Genomic DNA, 19,121 nt, shown 5'->3' with positions numbered 1-19,121 from the left:
AGCATCTGACACTTGCAGTCTATTTCCTCTGCTTGGGGACCCCTAACCTTCTTGCCTGTTACCCTTCAATTTCAAAGTCTTATCATCAAAAAAGAAACCCATAAAATATCTCATTAATTATTTTTATATTGGTTCCATGTTGAATATATTGAGTTAAATAAAATATATTATTACATCACCTGTTTATTTTCACCATTAGAAAACCTTAAATGACATAAGTGAGTAACATTTTTTCAGCACCAATTTCTAGCATAGAGAATATTTGAACCATGTCTCAAGGATTTTACCATCTCCATCTGCCCCACAGTAGAGAAACACAGAAATGTGGCTAATACAATTCAGGTATATAGTTAGTCCACTAAAATTCAAGGTCCATAAAGGCAGAGACTTGTATATGATGTGTATCACTATATCTCAAGCTCCCACCTTGCCGGGCATACTGAGGGTGCTGCAGAAGTATCTGTTGAATGAAAGAATGAGTTAAGCATAGTAGTCCTGGATCCTAATACAATCTCTGGTGATTGTAAGTGCTCAGTTAATATAGCATAATTGAAAGAACCACACCTAAGTTAGACACTTCAGAAAATATCTGACGCATTCAAGACCTTTGCTTGTGAAAATAAAGAGGGCATTCAATTTTATGGTATTTGTTTTCATCCCTTTATATGTTTAGTTTTACCCACTCAGTCTTTAGATGTTTTACCATCTGTAGTTAAGGCAGACTGCAGTAAAATCTTAGAGAATTTCCAAGACAACAAAATCTGTGCTTTTGGAGTAGTGAGCTGAGAAGACAAAGAGGGAAAAAACTGACATTTACCAGACAATACTTGTCTGACAGTCTACTAATTTTTAAAAATGCATAAAGATTATACATATTTAGGCAACATATGCACAAAAAATAATACAGTGAAAAGCAACTCTCCCTTCTCAGGGGCAGTCACTGTTACCAGTTTATTTTGCTTCTTCAATAGAAAATTAAAGTACATATAAGCGTAAATAGAGTGAGGATAGATAGACAAATTGATGGATAATAGAGTGGTCTATCCCTGTAATAACTCATTTAATCCTCTCAGTCACCCTAGGTAGAGAAATCTGTTGTCCCTACGTTATAACTGAGGGAGCTGAAGCTCAGTACCACTGGATACCTTCCCCACAATTTCATAGTTAGAGAACAGTGGAGCCTGGATACTGAAGCTGGTCTCCAATGGCCACCCCACTCTTTGACTTGGAAAGATGATGCCCTGTTAGCCACAACTCTGATCTTCACTGCCCATCAGATTTGTGTAGGATATGTCGGGGAGTGTGTAATTACCTCAGTTCTGTCTCACTGCAGCAAATATTTGAAATAGCAGACCAGTGTTACAGCTTGGTTACAGCTCAGTTTTAGTTGGCAGTCAAAGGATAGTACACCCTCAAGGTGTGAAGGTGGGCTGACCCAAAAGGAGAGAGGCTCAATCTTGGCTCCTCTTATTAAATGTTTTGTCTCCTCCTCCTGAGCCTACCCTGTGTAAATTGGGCTAGCCAGGAAGGCTGTTTGTTTCACCTGAAGTCCTCACTCCAGTTCTCAGATTTTATTTTGTTCCATTTTTGTGGGCTTTTCCCTTTCTTTGTCTTTTAGCTACCACCATTTTTGGACTCCTTTTTCCTATTCTAACTGCCTAACATTCCCCCCTCAAGAGGTGGGAGGCGCAATTCTTTGGCAACTAAGGGTGTTGAGGTCTCTCTGGCTACTTCCTGCTGAGCTGGGACAGCAAGGAACATTGAGCCTCCCTCTCTTGCTTATCTTAATCTTCAGAGTCCTTATAGCAGTGTCCATCTAATGGTGAGTGATATTTCCCATGGTCGGCTGTAGTTTTATATATCCTTATTGAACTGGCACTGCATGTTGTATTTTGTTGACCTGGGCAGAGATAAAATGGGTTAGACAATTGATACTACATAGAGCAATCATCAGCAGCATCAAATGGTGATAGCAGGGATTATTAGGGGCATTAGTCAATTCCAAATCCTCCCTCACCAGGAGAAGGATCCCCAAGGAGAGATTGTAGCCACCCCAAGAACTCTCCAGATCGTTCTTTGAGATCCCATAGGATCTGAATGTTTTTCTTGAATACTGTGATACTTTCTTTAACTTGGCTTGAGGTATTTACCCAGAAACAACACATTTCATTCAAGATGGCTCAAGTCCCTCCTTGTCCAGGGATCAGGAGATCTATCTCCTGTCTGTTTTGGAGTATAACCCCTGCCAGGCTGTGTTGGCTCTTAAGAGCTGTCCTGAGAAATCTTATCCCCAGAAACTTAATTTTGGGGGTGTTCATTAGAATGGCACTCATTTGTAGTCCTGAACAGTTTTCTGAGATCTCCCAGGGGTTCACAGGTGTATTGAGTGTCCTCTTCTGTTTTCTTCCATGGTTTGACTCATGAGTAGTGAATCCAGGAGTTGTATCCTGGAAACTTGACTGCTGTGGGTGTAGACAGTATTACAGGGCAGGGGCCCTTCCATGTGGGCTGGAGTTGAGCCTTTGGGGACCCATATTTCCAGTCTTTAATTAGGACTTGAGTCCATGGAGCATATAGTGGTGGCTCTTTAGAATCTTTTGGGTCCTGGTTGACACCCCATAAGTGTATGTTTTGTGGGAATTGCCCAATGGCCATGTTGTAAGACTGGAGGGTCTGAGCCTCTGGACCTAGGAAGAAGTCACTGACATAAACAAAAGTTCTCACGTATAGTATCTCATAAGGACTAAGACCAACCTGTTCCTTAGGGCCAATATGGGTAGAGAGCTATTGGTAAAGCCTCCTTCCACCCCAGGGAGATCTCCTGGGTTATCTTTTTTATCACTGATTTTAAGAATTGGTTGGCTCTTTCTACTTTTCCTGAAGACTGAGGCCTCTAGGCACAACGAAGATAATAAGTAACGCCCAAAGCTTTAGAGACCCCTTGGGTGACCTTAGAAGTAAATGATGTCCCACTGTTACTTTGTGATGACTTGGGCAAGCCAATTCTCAGAACAATTTCATGGAGCAGTTTTTTTTACCATCTCCTTGTCCTTCTCAGTCCAGGTGGGAAAACCTTCAATCCATCCTGTGAATGTATCTATCATGACTAGTAGGGTATTTATACCCTTGAGAAACTGGCATCTGGGTGAAGTCCATCTGCCAGTCCTTCCCTGGGTAGGTCCCACACCGTTGGACAGGCTGGGCCAGCTGGGGTCTTCAAGCTTCTTCAGTTCAGTTCAGTTCAGTTGCTCAGTCGTGTCCGACTCTTTCTAAACCCATGAATCGCAGCATGCCAGGCCTCCCTTTCCATCACCAACTCCCGGAGTTCACCCAAACTCATGTGCATCGAATCGGTGATGCCATCCAGACATCTCATCCTCTGTCATCCCCTTCTCCTCCTGCCCCTAATCCCTCCCAGCATCAGAGTCTTTTCCAATGAGTCAGCTCTTCACATGAGGTGGCCAAAGTATTGGAGTTTCAGCCTCAGTATCGGTCCTTCCAATGAACACCCAGGACTGATCTCCTTGAGGATGGACTGGTTGGATCTCCTTGCAGTCCAAGGGACTCTCAAGAGTCTTCTCCAGCACCACAGTTCAAAAGCATCAATTCTTCGGTGATTAGCTTTCTTCACAGTCCAACTCTCACATCCATACATGACCACGGGAAAAACCATTGCCTTGACTAGACGGACCTTGGTTGGCAAAGTAATGTCTCTGCTTTTTAATATGCTGTCTAGGTTAGTCATAACTTTCCTTCCAAGGAGTAAGCGTCTTTTAATTTCATGGCTGCAATCAGCATCTGCAGTGATTTGGGAGCCCCCCAAAATAAAGTTTGACACTGTTTCCACTGTTTCCCCATCTATTTCCCATGAAGTGATGGGACCAGATGCCATGATCTTCATTTCCTGAATGTTGAGTTTCAAGCCAACTTTTTCACTCTCCTCTTTCACTTTCACCAAAATGCTTTTGAGTTCCTCTTCACTTTCTGCCATAAGGGTGGTGTCATCTGCATATCTGAGGTTATTGATATTTCTCCCAGCAATCTTGATTCCAGCTTGTGCTTCTTCCAGCCCAGCATTTCTCATGATGTACTCTGCATATAAGTTAAATAAGCAGGGTAACAATATACAGCCTTGACGTACTCCTTTTCCTGTTTGGAACCAGTCTGTTGTTCCATGTCCAGTTCTAACTGTTGCTTCCTGACCTGCATATAGGTTTCTTAAGAGGCAGGTCAGATGGTCTGGTATTCCCATCTCTTTCAGAATTTTCCAGTTTATTGTGATCCACACAGTCAAAGGCTTTGGCATAATCAATAAAGCTGAAACAGATGATTTTCTGGAACTCTTTTGCTTTTTTTATAATCCAGCACATGTTGGCAATTTGATCTCTGGTTCCTCTGCCTTTTCTAAAACCAACTTGAACATCTGGAAGCTCACAGTTCACGTATTGCTGAAGCCTGGCTTGGAGAATTTTGAGCATGACTTTACTAGCGTGTGAGATGAGTGCAATTGTGCGGTAATTTGAGCATTCTTTGGCATTGCCTTTCTTTGGGATTGGAATGAAAATTGATCTTTTCCAGTTCTGTGGCCACTGCTATGTTTTTCAAATTTGCTGGCATATTGAGTGCAGCACTTTCACAGCATCATCTTTTGAGCTTCTTGGGGATTGTTTAATTGGCAAATGGGACAAGAGAAGGCCACTTGCCTTATAGTCGTTTGGAGACCTGTTCCTCTGAAGGGCCTTTCTAGTAATCTTGGAGGGCCTTCTCCCCTAAATGAGTGGTGGTGTGTAAGGAGTTAACCAACTTCCATTGTAGGTTCCCAGGCAGAAAAAGGAACCCCTCTTTTTGGAACCACCCCATATGATCTTCTTGAAAACCCTCACTCTTAGCTTTAAGAGTCTAACCTTCAGTATATGAAAGAATTTCTGGCAAATTACTCTGTGGAACTAAGGTCACCTATTACATCACTGTTTTGTAATGCTTCTCTCTTAGCTGCCTGATCATCTGCTTGGTTCCCTCGTGCCACTTCTGTGCTCCCTTTTTGGTGTCCTTTACAATGGGAGACAGAAACCTCAGTGGGCAGATGGACTGCTTCCAAGAGCCTAAGGATTTGATCACCATATTTGATTGGGGACCCTCGAGTGGTCAAGTGGCCTCTTTCCAAATAGCAGCATGTGCATGTAGCACCAGAAAGGCATACTTGGAGTCAGTGTGAATGGCTACTGTTTTTCCTTTTCCAGCTCTAAAGCTCTAGTCAGGGCTACAGGCTCAGCCAATTGGGCTGAAGTACCTGGTGGAAAAGGTTTAGCCTCTGTGGTCTCAAAATTGGAGACTACTGCATATCCAGCTCTTCTTTTTCCATCCAAGACAAAGCTGCTTCCATCAGTGTACCAGATTTCCTCAGGATTGGTTAGAAGATCTTCTGACAATCCTTCTCAGGGTTTTATCCAATGATCCAAAGTTTCTAGGCAAGAGTGAAAGGGGAGAGAGCCCTTCGGGGTAGGCAGGAGGGTAGCTGGGTTAAGAACCTCACAAGGGGATATACTCAGGCCTGGATTTTCCATCAACACTACTTGATATCTGAGGATCCTTTGATCAGAATAATGTGATAAATTTATCATAAATAAATGGCCTCTCCCATCAGGAGTTGTTTCACAAGGTGGCTGGTAAAAGTAGTTAGTTTGCCCCCAAAAGAGAGTTTTAAAGCATCTTCTATCAGGACTGCAATAGCAGCAAGATTTCGAAGGCAGGGAGGCCAGCCTTGGGCAGTTGGGTCGAGCCTCTTGGATAAGTTAGCTACAGGCTGGGGCTCAGGTCCCAACCTTTGAGTTAACACTCCCAAGGCTATTCCTTCGTTTTCATGCACATATAGGTGGAATGCTTTCTCTGGGTCTGGCAATCTCAAGGCTGTCCTTGATTTAAGGCTTGTTTTAGTGTATCCTCTGCCTCCTTTTGAGGAATTCCCCACATCGATGGGATTAAATAATCTCGTCCCTTCAAGGGCTGGGCAATTAGACCACAGTTGGGTATCCAAATTCTACAATACCCGGTTAGCCTCAGGAAAGCTCACAATTGTTTTTGAGTCATGGGGGAGGGCAAATGGAGGATTCCTTGCACTTGATCAGAGGACAGCCTCCTAGATCCATGTGTAATCTGAACTCACAGGTAGGTGACCTTTGTCTCAACCATCTGTGCCTCAGCACAGGAGACTTTATATCCTCTCTCTGCCAAAAGTTTAGAATCTGAATTGCATGTTGTTGGACATTTTTCTCATCTGAAGAGCAGATAGTAGGTCCTCTACATATTGTAATATTTTCCCAAAGGTCCCAGAATCAGATCTAGGAGATCCAGGCTAAGAGCTTGCTCAAACAGGTGGGGGCTATCTCTGAACCCCTGAGGTAATACTGTCCAAGTCATCTGTTGGTGTTTTTCTCCTGGAGCCTCCCACTCAAAGGCAAAAAGATATTGGGATTCTTTAATCAGTGATATGCAAAAGAATACATCTTTAAGATCCAGGACTGTAAACCACTTGGCACTGGGCAGGATTTCTCCCAAGATTGTATAAGGATTGGGTACTGTGGGATAGAGGGGGACTACAGCTTCATTTATGATCCAGAGATCTTGAACCATTCACCGGGTCCCATCCTTTTTCTTTACAGGGAGGATTGGGGTGTTACATGGTGAATTGGTGAGGATCAATAGCCCACAGGCAAGGAATTTTCTTAGAGACCCTAGTCCTTCCCAAGCTTCTCTTCTGAGGGGGTATTGTTTCCAGTTTGGAAGCCAAGTGGGATCTCGGAGGACAATGATGACCAGTTCAGCTTGGTGGGCTTGTACAAGAGCCCCCTTGTTCCACACCTGGGGGTTAATTTTGTCCTCCCATAGTTTTTGGTCCCTCCCTGTTGGAGAGGGTATATTGGGTTCCTCAGTAGTAACCAGAAGCTGTAGAAAAGCTTCACATTACAAGGGTGGTCCCCAGTTTAGTGAGTTTATCTCTTACCAATAAGCGAGTAGGACACTCAGGGAACACCAGAACTGGTGGGAAAATATTTGTCCAACCCAGCAACAAAGAAGTGCTCAGGTGAATCTTTTTGTAATTGTTTTTCCTGTGGCACCCAAAATGGTAAAGGTTTGGGAGGAGAAGCCTCCAGAATAGGAGGTCAGGGCAGAGTAGTTAGCCCCTGTGTCAACCAAGAAATTCTCAGACCTACCTGCCACATCCAGTTGCACCCTTGGCTCCAGCCCCATGATGATTATCTGTGACAGGCAGGCTGGCTGGAGTGGACCACTTCAGTCCTATTGAACCATCGTGAGGGAAGGCTTGGCACTTGACCTTGAGGCTCTTGGGTCCCGAGGGCAGAGTGCCACCCAGTGTCCCAATAGATGGCATTTGTAGCAAGCCATTTAGGAGACTTGTCATGGTTTGGACACTCTTTGGTCCAATGTCTCACCTGTCTACAGATTAGGCATTTGCCTTGTGCCTTGTCCTTCAAGGACTCAGGGTTTGCCATAGTGTTTCCCTGGAGGACGGCCAGCATCTGGGTATGCCTTGTCTCTTTCCTTTTCTCCCTTTTCTGGGCCTTGGCATCCCTCCCGTGTTCTCTGTTATAAAAGGTACTGGTGGCTGTCTGGACCATCCCATCTAAAGAAGCAGAAGGGTCCTGCTGCTGTAGCTGTTGTAACTTTATCCTAATATCTGAGGCACGTTGGGACAGGTACAGAAAAATCACCTGTTCCTTGTAAGAGTCTAAGTCCAGATTGGTAAATTTTTGAAGGGCCTCTTTTAGCCTTTCCAAAAAGGCAGTGGGGTTCTCGTTGGGATGCTGAGTTATTGCTGAGACCCAGGCATAGTTGATTACTTTTTACTGGACTGCTTTTAGTCCTGCCTTTACACAGATCAGAAAATGATCTCTTTCCCAGATGTGCTCAGGGTCATTATATTTTCAGTTAGGATCTGAGGAGGGGACTGCAGTTTCCCCCACTGGATACTTATTGCTTGACTTGTTGAAGCCCTGTAACATACCCTCAGGCTTCCTTTATGACCCTAGCATGCTCAGGGCCAGATAAAGTTTGACTCAATATGACCATGTCCTTCCACATCAAGTCAAAGGCCAAGGTAATGTGTTGGAATGTATCTATACATTTGCCTGGGTCATCTGGATAACTTCCCAGGTCTTGTTTTATCTGTCTTAGTTCTAAGTGGGAGAAGAACTTATAGACCAAGGTTGGTCCACATTCTCCTCCAGTTTCAACTAAGGGACATACTTGAGTTAGCTTCTGTGGAGGGGGTGCTCCCGGATATGGAGGCACATTTGGATACAAGGAAAGGGCACCAGGCAACTTGGGAGCCATCGGAGGTGAGCCTTCACAGGAGGCTTCCTTCTCTTGGTTGTCTGTGCCTAACACCATCTGCCTAGTAGGCTCACTTTTAGGGCATACAACAATCCTTGGCATTCAGCTTCTACCACGTGAACTTTTGCCAAGTTGGGCTTTTGCTGTGCTTGGTCTCTGCCTCACTGGGACTGAGCTGATGTTCTTTCAGCTAGTTTACAACGAATTATGGCACCAGATATGTCGTCAGGGGAGTGTGTAATTTCCTCAATTCTGTCTCACTGCAACAAAGATTCGAAATGGTGGACCAGTGTTATAGCTCGTTTACAGCTCAGTTTTATTTGGCAAACAAAAGATAGTACACCCTCGAGGCATGAGGGCAGGCTGACCCAAAAGGGGAGAGGCTCAATCTTGGCTCCTCTTTTAATATGTTTTGTCTCCTCCCCCTGAGCCTGCCCTATGTAAATTGGGCTAACCCAGAAAGCTGTTTCACCTGAGGTTCTCAGTCTGGTCCTCAGATTTTCTTTTGCTCCATATTTGTGGGCTTTTTCCTTTCTTTGTCTTTTAGCCACCACCATTTTGGACTTCTCTTTCCTATTCTAACTACCTAACAGTAACATCTGTTTGCCTGCTGAGAAAAATGAGATGGAATCCTATTTTCACCACTATCCACCACCTTCAGTCAGTCAGTCAGTTCAGTCGCTCAGTCGTGTCCGACTCTTTGCGACCCCATGAATCACAGCACGCCAGCCTCCCTGTCCATCACCAGTTCCCGGAGTACACTCAAACTCATGTTCATTGAGTTCGTGATGCCATCCATCCATCTCATTCTCTCTCGTCCCCGTCTCCTCCCGCCCCTAATCCCTCCCAGCATCAGAGTCTTTTCCAGTAAGTCAACTCGTCGCATGAGGTGGCCAAAGTATTGGAGCTTCAGTATTAGCATCAGTCCTTCCAATGAACACCCAGGATTGATCTCCTCTAGAATGGACTGGTTGGATCTCCTTGCAGTCCGAGGGACTCTCAAGAGTCTTCTCCAGCACCACAGTCCAAAAGCATCAATTCTTCGGCGATCAGCTTTCTTCACAGTCCAACTCTCACATCCATACATGACCACGGGAAAAAACATAGCCTTGACTAGACGGACCTTGGTTGGCAAAGTAATCCACCACCTTAACATTCACAAAAAAAAAAAAAAAACTTTCTAAAAACAAGTGAACAACAAGCAGAGACTTAAAACATTGTGGTTAATCAAGTTTCTGAGGAAACATACAATTTGGTTCCTTTCTCACTATCTGTATCTGTCACTGTTACAGCTAATCAAGGTCTTTACTTTACTTTACTTAGAAGCTTTTTTGCCAAGTCATCACTAATTCTGATCTGGAATGTTCCCCTCTAAGAAACTCTTCCTGGAAGAGGGCATGGCAACCCACTCCAGTATTCTTGCCTGGAGAGTCCCATGGACAGAGAAACCTGCTGGGCTACAGTCCACAGGGTCACAAAGAATGCAAGCATGCACAAGAGACTCTTAGAACCAGAGTTTCTGATTAGGGTGGAATCAAAGCCTTTACAGCTCTTATTTCACATTTTGTACATCCTCACAAGTACAAACAAATAGTTTCTATCTCTACACTGCCAAATTTACTGCTTTTACAGACTCTATGTTAATTAGAAAGTTATGTGCCAGTTCCTTCCTCTATTCCCTCCCTCACATGGCAATAGTGGAGGGGCAAACCACATCACAGCAGATTTGCCAAGAATGAACTAAACTTATAAACTTTGAATATGGTCCTTTTCTTATCTCCTGGCAAAGGATCTTTCCTATACTTCTTCCAGCTCCAGATCTAGTTATTGCATCAACTTACATATAATTGGTTTTTTGTAATCCTTTACACCTAAAACTTCTATCATTTACCTTTTGATTGCTTTAGTAAAAACATTTTTTGAAATGAACTTTTAAAGAGGTTTGAACTTTTCATCATGGGCACTTTAAAACAAAATAAATGAAAAGAAAAAAAAAAAAGAAAACACATATTCACCAGAAAACAGAGCCAAACAAAAATGTTCAAAGATTGTTTCATACAGTGGGGCGCTGATAAATTTTCAAGTAGTTCTTAATGATGTGTGTGTCTGTATACACACACCGTTAACTGTATTGACATAAAGGAGATGTGGCACACAATTGTACAAGTGATAATATACAATAGTCTTTATTGTAAATTCCATATAGCCAGTTGTTCTCACAGAATGCTTTCACTGGTTTTTGCTGAGCATTTATATCCCTCGCCAACATGCAGTTGCAACTGATGAATGAACCAACATGAAAGTGGATGAACACAATCAACATAAATATTGGTTGATATTTTAATTTAAGTTTATTAATAAGAAAAAAGTGATTCAGTAAAGACACATGTATTGGAACTTCATTTGTTCATCAATGATGTTGAGCAACTTCTTTGCTGAGCTGGATAATGGTTCTCAAATTCTAGAAGAATATTTCTGACTTTTCGTGTGCTATTCACAATGTAAAGTCTTCAATTTTGTTTTTTTGTTTAATCTGCTTTAGAACCCTTTCCTCCATTGCTTTCTTAAGTCTGGAGTGACAATCAGGAAAGCAATAAATCAAGCCCTAGTTTGTAGCATTTGCCAATTCGTTTGATGTAAATACTCCCACTGTGGCTGATTTTAAGTCATGCAGAGTTGGGAAGACTTTTTACATCATTACAAGGGATAAATATGATAGATATAAATAACTCCTAGAGCATAGATTAAATTTGGACTTCCCTATTGGTCTAATGGTTAAGACTCCGCACTTTTACCGCAGGGGACATGGGTTTGATCCCTGGCTGGAAAACTAAGATCCCTCATGGCACTGCCAAAAAAAACAAATAAAAAAGTAAATTGTCCAAAAACATTAGAAAGTGATGAGTTTTGAGGATTTATTAGCTTTGTTATTAATGAAATGTATTTCACTGTAAGTTTTTAACAACCCTCTTGAAAATGTCTGAAAATTTAATAGTTGACTCCCTCAGGCTGATATACTCAGGCTCATGTCAAAACACTGGCTCATGTGTTTTCTCCTCACAGGTCGTCTTGGGAAGCCAAAAATTACTCAGAGTTTCGTGACATCTGTGAACAGCACTTGTAATGTCACACTGACATGCTCTGTGGATAAAGAAGAAAAGAATGTGACATACAGTTGGAGTCCATATCGGGAAGAGGGCAATGTCCTTCAGATCTTCCAGACCCCTGACAACCAAGAGGAGGCTTATACGTGTACAGTGAGGAACCCTGTCAGCAACAATTCTGACTCCATCTCTGGCCAGCAGCTCTGTGCAGGTAACCGAGCATCTCTGTTCATCTCTCCCGGAGTCTCAAAATTCACTCTGACCTGCTGCAAGGCCTGAATCTGGCCCAAGTTCTCCAGAGGAAGGTGCTTTCGTTATGCCATGGCTGGACCCAAAATGCTTCTCCTCCCAGTAAGCCCCAGAAGAGTCCAGGGCCTTCTGGGAGATGCCAGGCATTTCAAGGTATTTTGAGGCAGTCCCCACTCAGCTGCCTGATTCAGTTTCTGATCTTGACCTTATTTAATAGCGGAAAGTACAGTTTTCCTTGTAGCTTTGGCACTCCCCTGGAGGGCACCTAGTATGGATAGTGTTCTTGAATGTGGACAAGCTTGCCTAACCTCTCTGGCCCATCTCCTGAGAGTCAAGTCTCATTGCATCTTCTGTTTTCAGACATCACAATGAGCCCCCATATTCACCGCACTGGACTGATGAGTGGGCTGGCTGTGCTTTCTCTGCTTATAATCATTCTACCTTCAGTGGTTTTGTTCCTTTTGTGCAAGAGAGGAGAAGGTATGATATTCTCACAAGGTAAATGGAGAAATGTACCTTTGTTTTTCCTGGGATTAAAGTCAGTTATCCAAGGTGGGGTGGAAATGTCCTTTGTTCCAGGGAATTAGTCTTTCTAGAATCCTCAGTCCCCCATCTTACCATCTCCCAGAAAGACGGCCCTGATTACTGTATTACATTACCCTGAATGGTCTTCCAAACATGTTTCTGGGATCGGCAGGATGCCATGGGTCTGGAACTTGGGTCCAAGTTTAAGTGAGTAAGTAACTGTTAGTCATTTAGTTGTGTCTGACTCTTTGCCATCCCATGGACTGTAGCCTGCCAGGCTCCTCTGTCCATGAAATTCTCCAGGCAAGTATACTGGAGTGGGTTGTCATTTCCTCCTCCAGGTCTCCTGTAGGAGAAATTAAAATTGGACACCTCAAGTCAAAGAAAGCCCCTGGTTTCAAGTTTAGCACTGCCATTAACAAACTGTGCTCCATAGGACACATATATTTACCTCTCTGACTCAGTGTTCTCACATGTGAAATAAGATTTGGACTAAGTCTCCAAGGTCACTTCCAAGTCCACCAAAACTGTGACCTTTGAAATGTCATTGAGGGACAAGTACTAATTGTCACTAGATCCCTTTGGGTCCCTCTGGATCATTCTGTAATTGTAACCATTCTAAAATCAGAAAACCTGATCTTGGGCCCTGGGGGGGGGGGGGCGTCCACTCTCCTATTCCTCTTAACTCTGTGTCCACTCAAAATCTTCCTTTCCCACCCATCATAATAGCAGCCCTGCAGGTAGAGAGGCTCTACCTCTGATTCCATGTTCCTGACTCTCTTTTGGGTCTGATTCCTCAGGTTCCTTCTTGAAGCACTTCAGTAAGAACCCTGGTAAGTTCTCAACCTGGGCTTCCCTGGTGGCTCAGAGGTTAAAGCGTCTGCTTCCAATGAGGGAGACCCGGGTTCGATCCCTGGGTCGGGAAGATCCCCTGGAGAAGGAAATGGTAACCCACTCCAGTATTCTTGCCTGGAGAATCCCATGGACGGAGAAGCCTGGTAGGCTACAGTCCACGGGGTCATAAAGAGTCGGACACGACTGAGCCACTGAATGGAACGGAACAGAAGTTCTCAACCACTAGTTTCCCTGGATGACGATTGGAAGAGATGAGTTCACAGCAGAGTGGTGACGCCCAAGCTTGTACTTGGCAGACAGTCTGGGCTGAAGGTCCCAGCTTGACCATTTATCTGCTACCAATTATTTCATCACTGTCTTGGTTTTCTCAGTTGTAAAATACACATAAAACCAGGATGTGTAGCATATACTTACTAAACAGATTTAATGAATTACACATATAAAGTACTTGGCCCAGTGCCTGGCACATTGTGAGTACTCAGCGTTAGATACTATCCTTACAATTGGCACACCTGAGCTTGGCACAGAAGGAGGCATTCTGGGGGAAAAGAGTTTGTAACGTGAACTGTAGCTCAAATAGTCTGTCAATGGAGAGAAGTCACACAGCCTCCTCAGGTCAATCCCTCAGCCTTGTTGGAGGCAAGAAGGCCTATGTTTTCATCTGCAGATGAAATAAGAAGGAGCACTGAATCTGGTTCACTCACCAACTCTGAGGCAGGGACTGGGACAGGACTAAACTCTGAAACACTGGATCCCTGTAATAATAGCACTCAGCCCAGACCTGTTGTCTGCAGACATGTTGGTGCTTTGGAATATGAAGGCCCTGGATTCTGGCTATCTGTTTACAACTTGACCCTCAAATGTTCTGCATTAGGAGCAAAGAAAAGCAGTACAATGGGAGAAATGCCTCTATTAGTCCATGAATTCTTAAAACATTAATCGCTCAGTTGTGTCTGACTTTTTTTGATCCCGTGGTCTGCAGCCAGCCGGTTCTTCTGTCCATGGAATTCTTCAGGCTAGAATACTGGAGTGGGTAGCCATTCCCTTCTCCAGGAGATCTTCCCAAACCAGAGACTGAACCCTGGTCTCCTCTTGTAGCTCAGCTGGTAAAGAATCCGCCTGAATTGCAGGAGATTCCGGTTGTAGTCCAGGGTTGGGAAAATCCCCTGGAGAAGGAATAAGCTACCCACTCCAGTATTCTTGGGCTTCCATGATGGCTCAGATGGTAAAGAATCTGCTTGCAGTGTGGGAGACTTGGGTTTGATCCCTGGGTTGGGAAGAACCCTTGGACAAGGGCATGGCAACCCACTCCGGTATTTTTGCCTAGAGAATTCCAAGGACACAGGAGCCTGGCAGGCTATAGTTCATGAGGTCACAAAGAGTCAGACATGACTAATCCCAGCACAGTTCCCACATTGCAGGCAGATTCTTTACCATCTGAGTCACTAGGTGAACCCTGAATTCTTAAAAGTAGGAATTCTTAAATTTCTCACACAGCTTGGCAGGTAGCGAGTTGAACAAATATTTGACTCTGAATCAATCAGTCAAGTAACAAATGTGTATGGAATACCTCCTACATGTCTAACTTTGAGGTGGTGAAAGAAAGGTATGTACTGGAAGAAACCTGCACAGTGTGTAACTAGAGAGAATCAGTCTAGTTGGAAACCTAAGACCCTCATGTGAAAAGACTAGCCATACAAGGCAGTCAGTGCTAAATGCTGGAGACACTAAGGAAGACCCTGGGTGGAAAAGCTACCTTCAGTGCCCACACAGAGACTGGGGAGAATCTCTTTATCCTACTGTGGACTGAAAAGAATTCCCTCTGAGCTCTGGGTGAGACCTGAGCTAGGTGTCTCCTGTACTGCATGGCATCCCTAAGAGAGAGACAAGCAAGGATTCAAACATCCATCTCAAGAGGACCAGAGTCATTTAACCTCTTGGGGTTTCATTTCTTCACTTGAAAAAGAGAGCGTTAGAGTAAGTCATCTCTAAAAATTCATCCACATTTTCATGTACTGTGGTTCTATGCTTGTTTATGACTCAGATGCTTCCTCGAAGAAAACAATATACACATACATCACAGTTTCAAGAAACACCCAGCCAGCTGAGTCCAGGATCTATGATGAGATCCCCCAATCCAAGGTAAGGCGGTGCTACTCGCAGGTCTCCACCACCACCCCCAGGACAGGGAGTCAAGAGGCTGGGGGTGCGGGACCTGACCAAGAAATACCATGTCAGGGAAATGATCCTCTGAGTCTTTCTATGAGGACAAGAAAGTGGCCAAGTGTCACCCCCTCGTACCCTCCCGAACTTGAGACCTCATGCTTCTAATTGGGCCTGGCTCCAGGTTAGATGTCATCACTAAGAGTAAAGCACCTTCTATAGGGGACCCATACCAGGGGAGCCTCTGATGTGAGGTGAGAGCTGTTATGTGGCCACTGACTAATAAGCAAGTTGCTAAGGGGATTTCAAGCGCACAAAATTGAGAGAGGTCCACCTGAACTTGACTTCTTGGTCTGGCTGCAGCAGCAGCTTATTCTCCGCAGGCTGATCCACTCTGCCCCACAGCCTGCCCTCCCACCTTCCTTTGACCGGCCTGTCCCTCCCTCACCTCCACCAAGAACCAGGCTTCCGCATGGTATCACCTTCCTCTGTGCTTCTACCAGTCTGCTCTCCTGAAGTCTCCAAGGAGAGACAGGGAAATTGAGGTCTGCCTGGTCAATCCAGCCCTGTACTTGGACCAGTAGTTCATCTGGGTTTGTAGAGCCCATGGAAAGCTAAAATTCTGATTAAGCAAGATTCTGTCTGAACCACCAGACTGTTCTTCTTGGCTTCTGAGGTTCTTGTCCAATTGCTACCTATACCCACCCCAACTTGACCCTGATCCTCTCCACCTGGATGGAACCAAAGGTGAAGCTGGGCGAGGAGACCATTTAGTGAAAGTGGGACCAGGGAGGGCTGATGGGCAGAGGCAGAAGCAGGAGATTTGCCTGGGCTCCCTCACTGAGGGCAAGATGGGTGTTTTACAGGTGCTCCCCACTAAGGAGGAGCCAGTGAACACAATTTACTCCATAGTGCAGTGCTCTGATAAGGTAAAGTCTTTCTGATTTTTATGACTGTTGTCCTGTCTGTCCCAACTTTTCTTTGGCATCTTATCTAACCAAACAGGAGTAAACTGGTTCCCTTGGCACTCTGTGCATCTCAGGATTAATTGCATTGGTCTCCTTCCACACATGCACACAGCTCTGCTTCTCAGGTCCAAGGACATTTATAAGCTGGCTTCCTTGATTGCTGTTCCCAGCCTTTCTATGAAGGAGCACCTAGGTCTCTGAACTGCAGCGTGGAAACTTCAGCCTCTAATAACATCCAGGGCCATTGCTAACTCACAGTATATAAATTGGAAAGCAGGTCTGCCATGCCCCAGGCAGACACAGGGCCACACGAGATGCACAGATAGGCAAGTGGAACACAGGTTGAATCCCAGTTCCCACTGGTTCCCTCAGCAGACCTTCACAGTGTGCCACCTGTACAAGCATTTGTAGTGCTCTAGTGATGCTCATGTTCCCTGTGCCCCAGCATCCTTCTCTCAAATATGCAAAGAGAGAAGGTAGATCCTCACCTTTGACAGGACTTTCAGTTTGGGGAACCTGGTTCGGTGATGTTACTATCTGAAAGTCCTTGTTTCCACCACAATCAGGACAGCTTTGGGGTCTCTGGGTGAATCAAATATTTTGGAAGTGTTTCTAATAGCTGAGCTAATAGGCAGGAAGCTAACCATGAAAGATAAATTTGAACCCGGATGTCTGGGGAGAAAGGGATGATAATGATAACAAGTGATGAGTAGGAGGAAATATTGGGATGTCAAAACAGAATGCAAATGAATTCATGAATAAGAATTAAAAGCTGATTCTATGAGTCATCTGTAAGCTGGACAAGTAGGAAGGTCATAAGGGAACTCAATGCACAGGTCAGTTTGAATGTGAAGATAAACCAAGTGACCTGGAGAATAAGACAGAAGGACTTTGACTTCCTCAAGGACCAAAGATGGAAGGAGAGAGAAGAAAAGGAAGAAAATGAGTGAGGAAAGGAGAGGAGGGGTAAAGGGGGAGGAGAAGCAAGTGAGAAGCAGGGCGCCAGCGTGTCTGCCCCGGGATTAGAAGCAGAGTGGGAGGAAGCAGTAGATTTGAGGGATTAATCAGGGACTCCTGGATTGAGACATCTCATAGTAAACTGTCTAGACAAGTTGGTTGGCAATTACCAGTTTGGTTAGTATGTAATTTAAAACCTAGGACTCCATGAGCCAGTGGAAGAGTTGTCTGCAGTATTCTAAGCAGCTATAGCATATGACACCAGTGAAAGTGACTCACCACTACATAAGCCAAGGTGAAGTTATTGGGGTAAAGGAGAAATGAAAGCTTAACTAGGAACAAGGAAGGCAGGTCACATGAGCCTGAATGTCGCTTCAAGCCTGTAATCAAAATCAATGCAGATACCTGCATTCCCACCTGCTGTTTTTTCTGAGTTAAGAGGGCTTCCAAATGGAGTGACTGAAACAGAGGTGAGGGACTCAGCAAAGGGCAGGGTCCTGCTACCCCAGTTTACCCCAGAACCAGGGAAATCTAAGGTGTCTCTCTAAAGGCTCCCTGTGGGACTGGAATTCCTGAGCAGTGCCTTTAAGTCAGCATTTCCCCCTTCTCCCTTTTGTACAGATGGAGAAAACGAGCACTCAGAACAGCAAACCTCTTGGGACTTCAAGCTATGAAATTGTGATCTAGGCTCCCAGATGGAATTCTCCCCATGGAAACTGAGCTGCAACCACACATACTGGCAGATGATCCAGACCTAGACTTGCTCTGCCCAGATCTTACCCAGAGATTACAGATCACCAGATTCCAACATGTAAGCAAAGAAGGAGACACTCTGTTGCTGGGCATAACTTGTACTGAAATAGACAAATGGATCATGCCCGTTCTAAGATGGCTCACTTCCTAACAAATAACAAGGCAGATCCCTTGGCACAGTGCTTCCCATCCTTCTTCACACTGCATCACATGGAGAAAATAATTTTTATGATACAATGGAATAAACAATCAAGATTGCTCATGGCTGGAAGCTGTATGTGACTGGAGGGGATGACTCTTCCCAGCAACCCCATATGTGGAGGATCAATATTTACACATCTGTAACCTGCCATGACACAGCACTTAAGAGCCTCTGTTTACACTCAATATATGGGAGAAACCCGGGTGCATGGCCTCACCCAGTCCCCCTGCACCTAGCCTCTCACTCAAGTGTGTGACTTGATGTATAGAGTGTGAACTGCATTTCAGGCTCTGTTTGTCCCTTTGTGTGGGAACGTTTGTTCAGGGTATACCTGGCTGGACCAGCCCAACCCTATATCACTATGTGGCATGGAAAGATGTCAGAGCTGTGGGTCTTAGCTGTGCAGACACACTCTTCCAATAAAGTGTTGGAACACGTTCTTTCTGTAGGGACTAGACTTCTGGGGCATTTTTCTCTAGACTCCACTTCAGAAACCTCATAATATTTTTTTCTGGCTAAGTTTTCCTCTGTAATGGTTCATTTTGTGTGTCAACTTGATTGGGACATGGGTTGCCCAGATATTTGGTTAAACATTATTCAGGGTGTGAGTGTGAAGGATGAGATAAGCATTTGAATTAATAGACCTTATAAAGCAGATTAATCCTCGCCTCCGTGTGGGTGGGCATCACCAAATCAATTGAAAACCGGAACAGAAAAAGAGGCAGAGTAAGGGAGAACCTAGGGCTTCCCTGGTGGCTCAGAGGTTAAAGCGTCTGCCTCCAATGCGGGAGACCCGGATTCGATCCCTGGGTCGGGAAGATCCCCTGGAGAAGGAAACGGTAACCCACTCCTGTATTCTTGCCTGGAGAATCCCATGGATGGAGAAGCCTGGTACACTACAGTCCACGGGGTCGCAAAGAGTCGGACACGACTGAGCGACGGAACGGAACGGAAGGGAGAATCTATTCTCGCTTACTGCCTGACTGTCTTTGA

The 19,121-nt window shown here is 44.6% G+C and overlaps 1 protein-coding gene across 5 annotated transcripts in view; it reads left to right on the top strand.

Annotated features, from left to right (window-relative positions):
• CD84 (CD84 molecule) overlaps positions 1–18,576 on the top strand; it is a 42,201-nt gene extending 23,625 nt beyond the window's left edge. Inside the window, exons 3-8 of one of the 5 annotated variants that reach the window (XM_055403264.2) lie at positions 11,416–11,667; positions 12,066–12,203; positions 13,031–13,063; positions 15,130–15,227; positions 16,115–16,177; positions 17,795–18,576. In XM_055403264.2, the coding sequence (XP_055259239.2) occupies positions 11,416–11,667; positions 12,066–12,203; positions 13,031–13,063; positions 15,130–15,227; positions 16,115–16,177; positions 17,795–17,860 (650 nt within the window). In that variant the 3' untranslated portion in view covers positions 17,861–18,576. The remainder of the gene's footprint in view (positions 1–11,415; positions 11,668–12,065; positions 12,204–13,030; positions 13,064–15,129; positions 15,228–16,114; positions 16,178–17,794) is intronic. The other 4 variants (XM_055403265.2, XM_055403266.2, XM_088835947.1 and 1 more) reach the window with 4 other exon arrangements.
• The last annotated feature ends 545 nt before the right edge of the window (positions 18,577–19,121 follow it).

This window comes from Moschus berezovskii, chromosome 4, assembly GCF_049115385.1.
Source record: "Moschus berezovskii isolate FMDL1 chromosome 4, NW_MosBer_1.0, whole genome shotgun sequence".
Classification (NCBI taxonomy): Eukaryota; Metazoa; Chordata; class Mammalia; order Artiodactyla; family Moschidae; genus Moschus; species Moschus berezovskii.
Note: the sequence above shows the minus strand (reverse complement) of the source record. Positions and strands in the feature narration are given on the sequence as shown.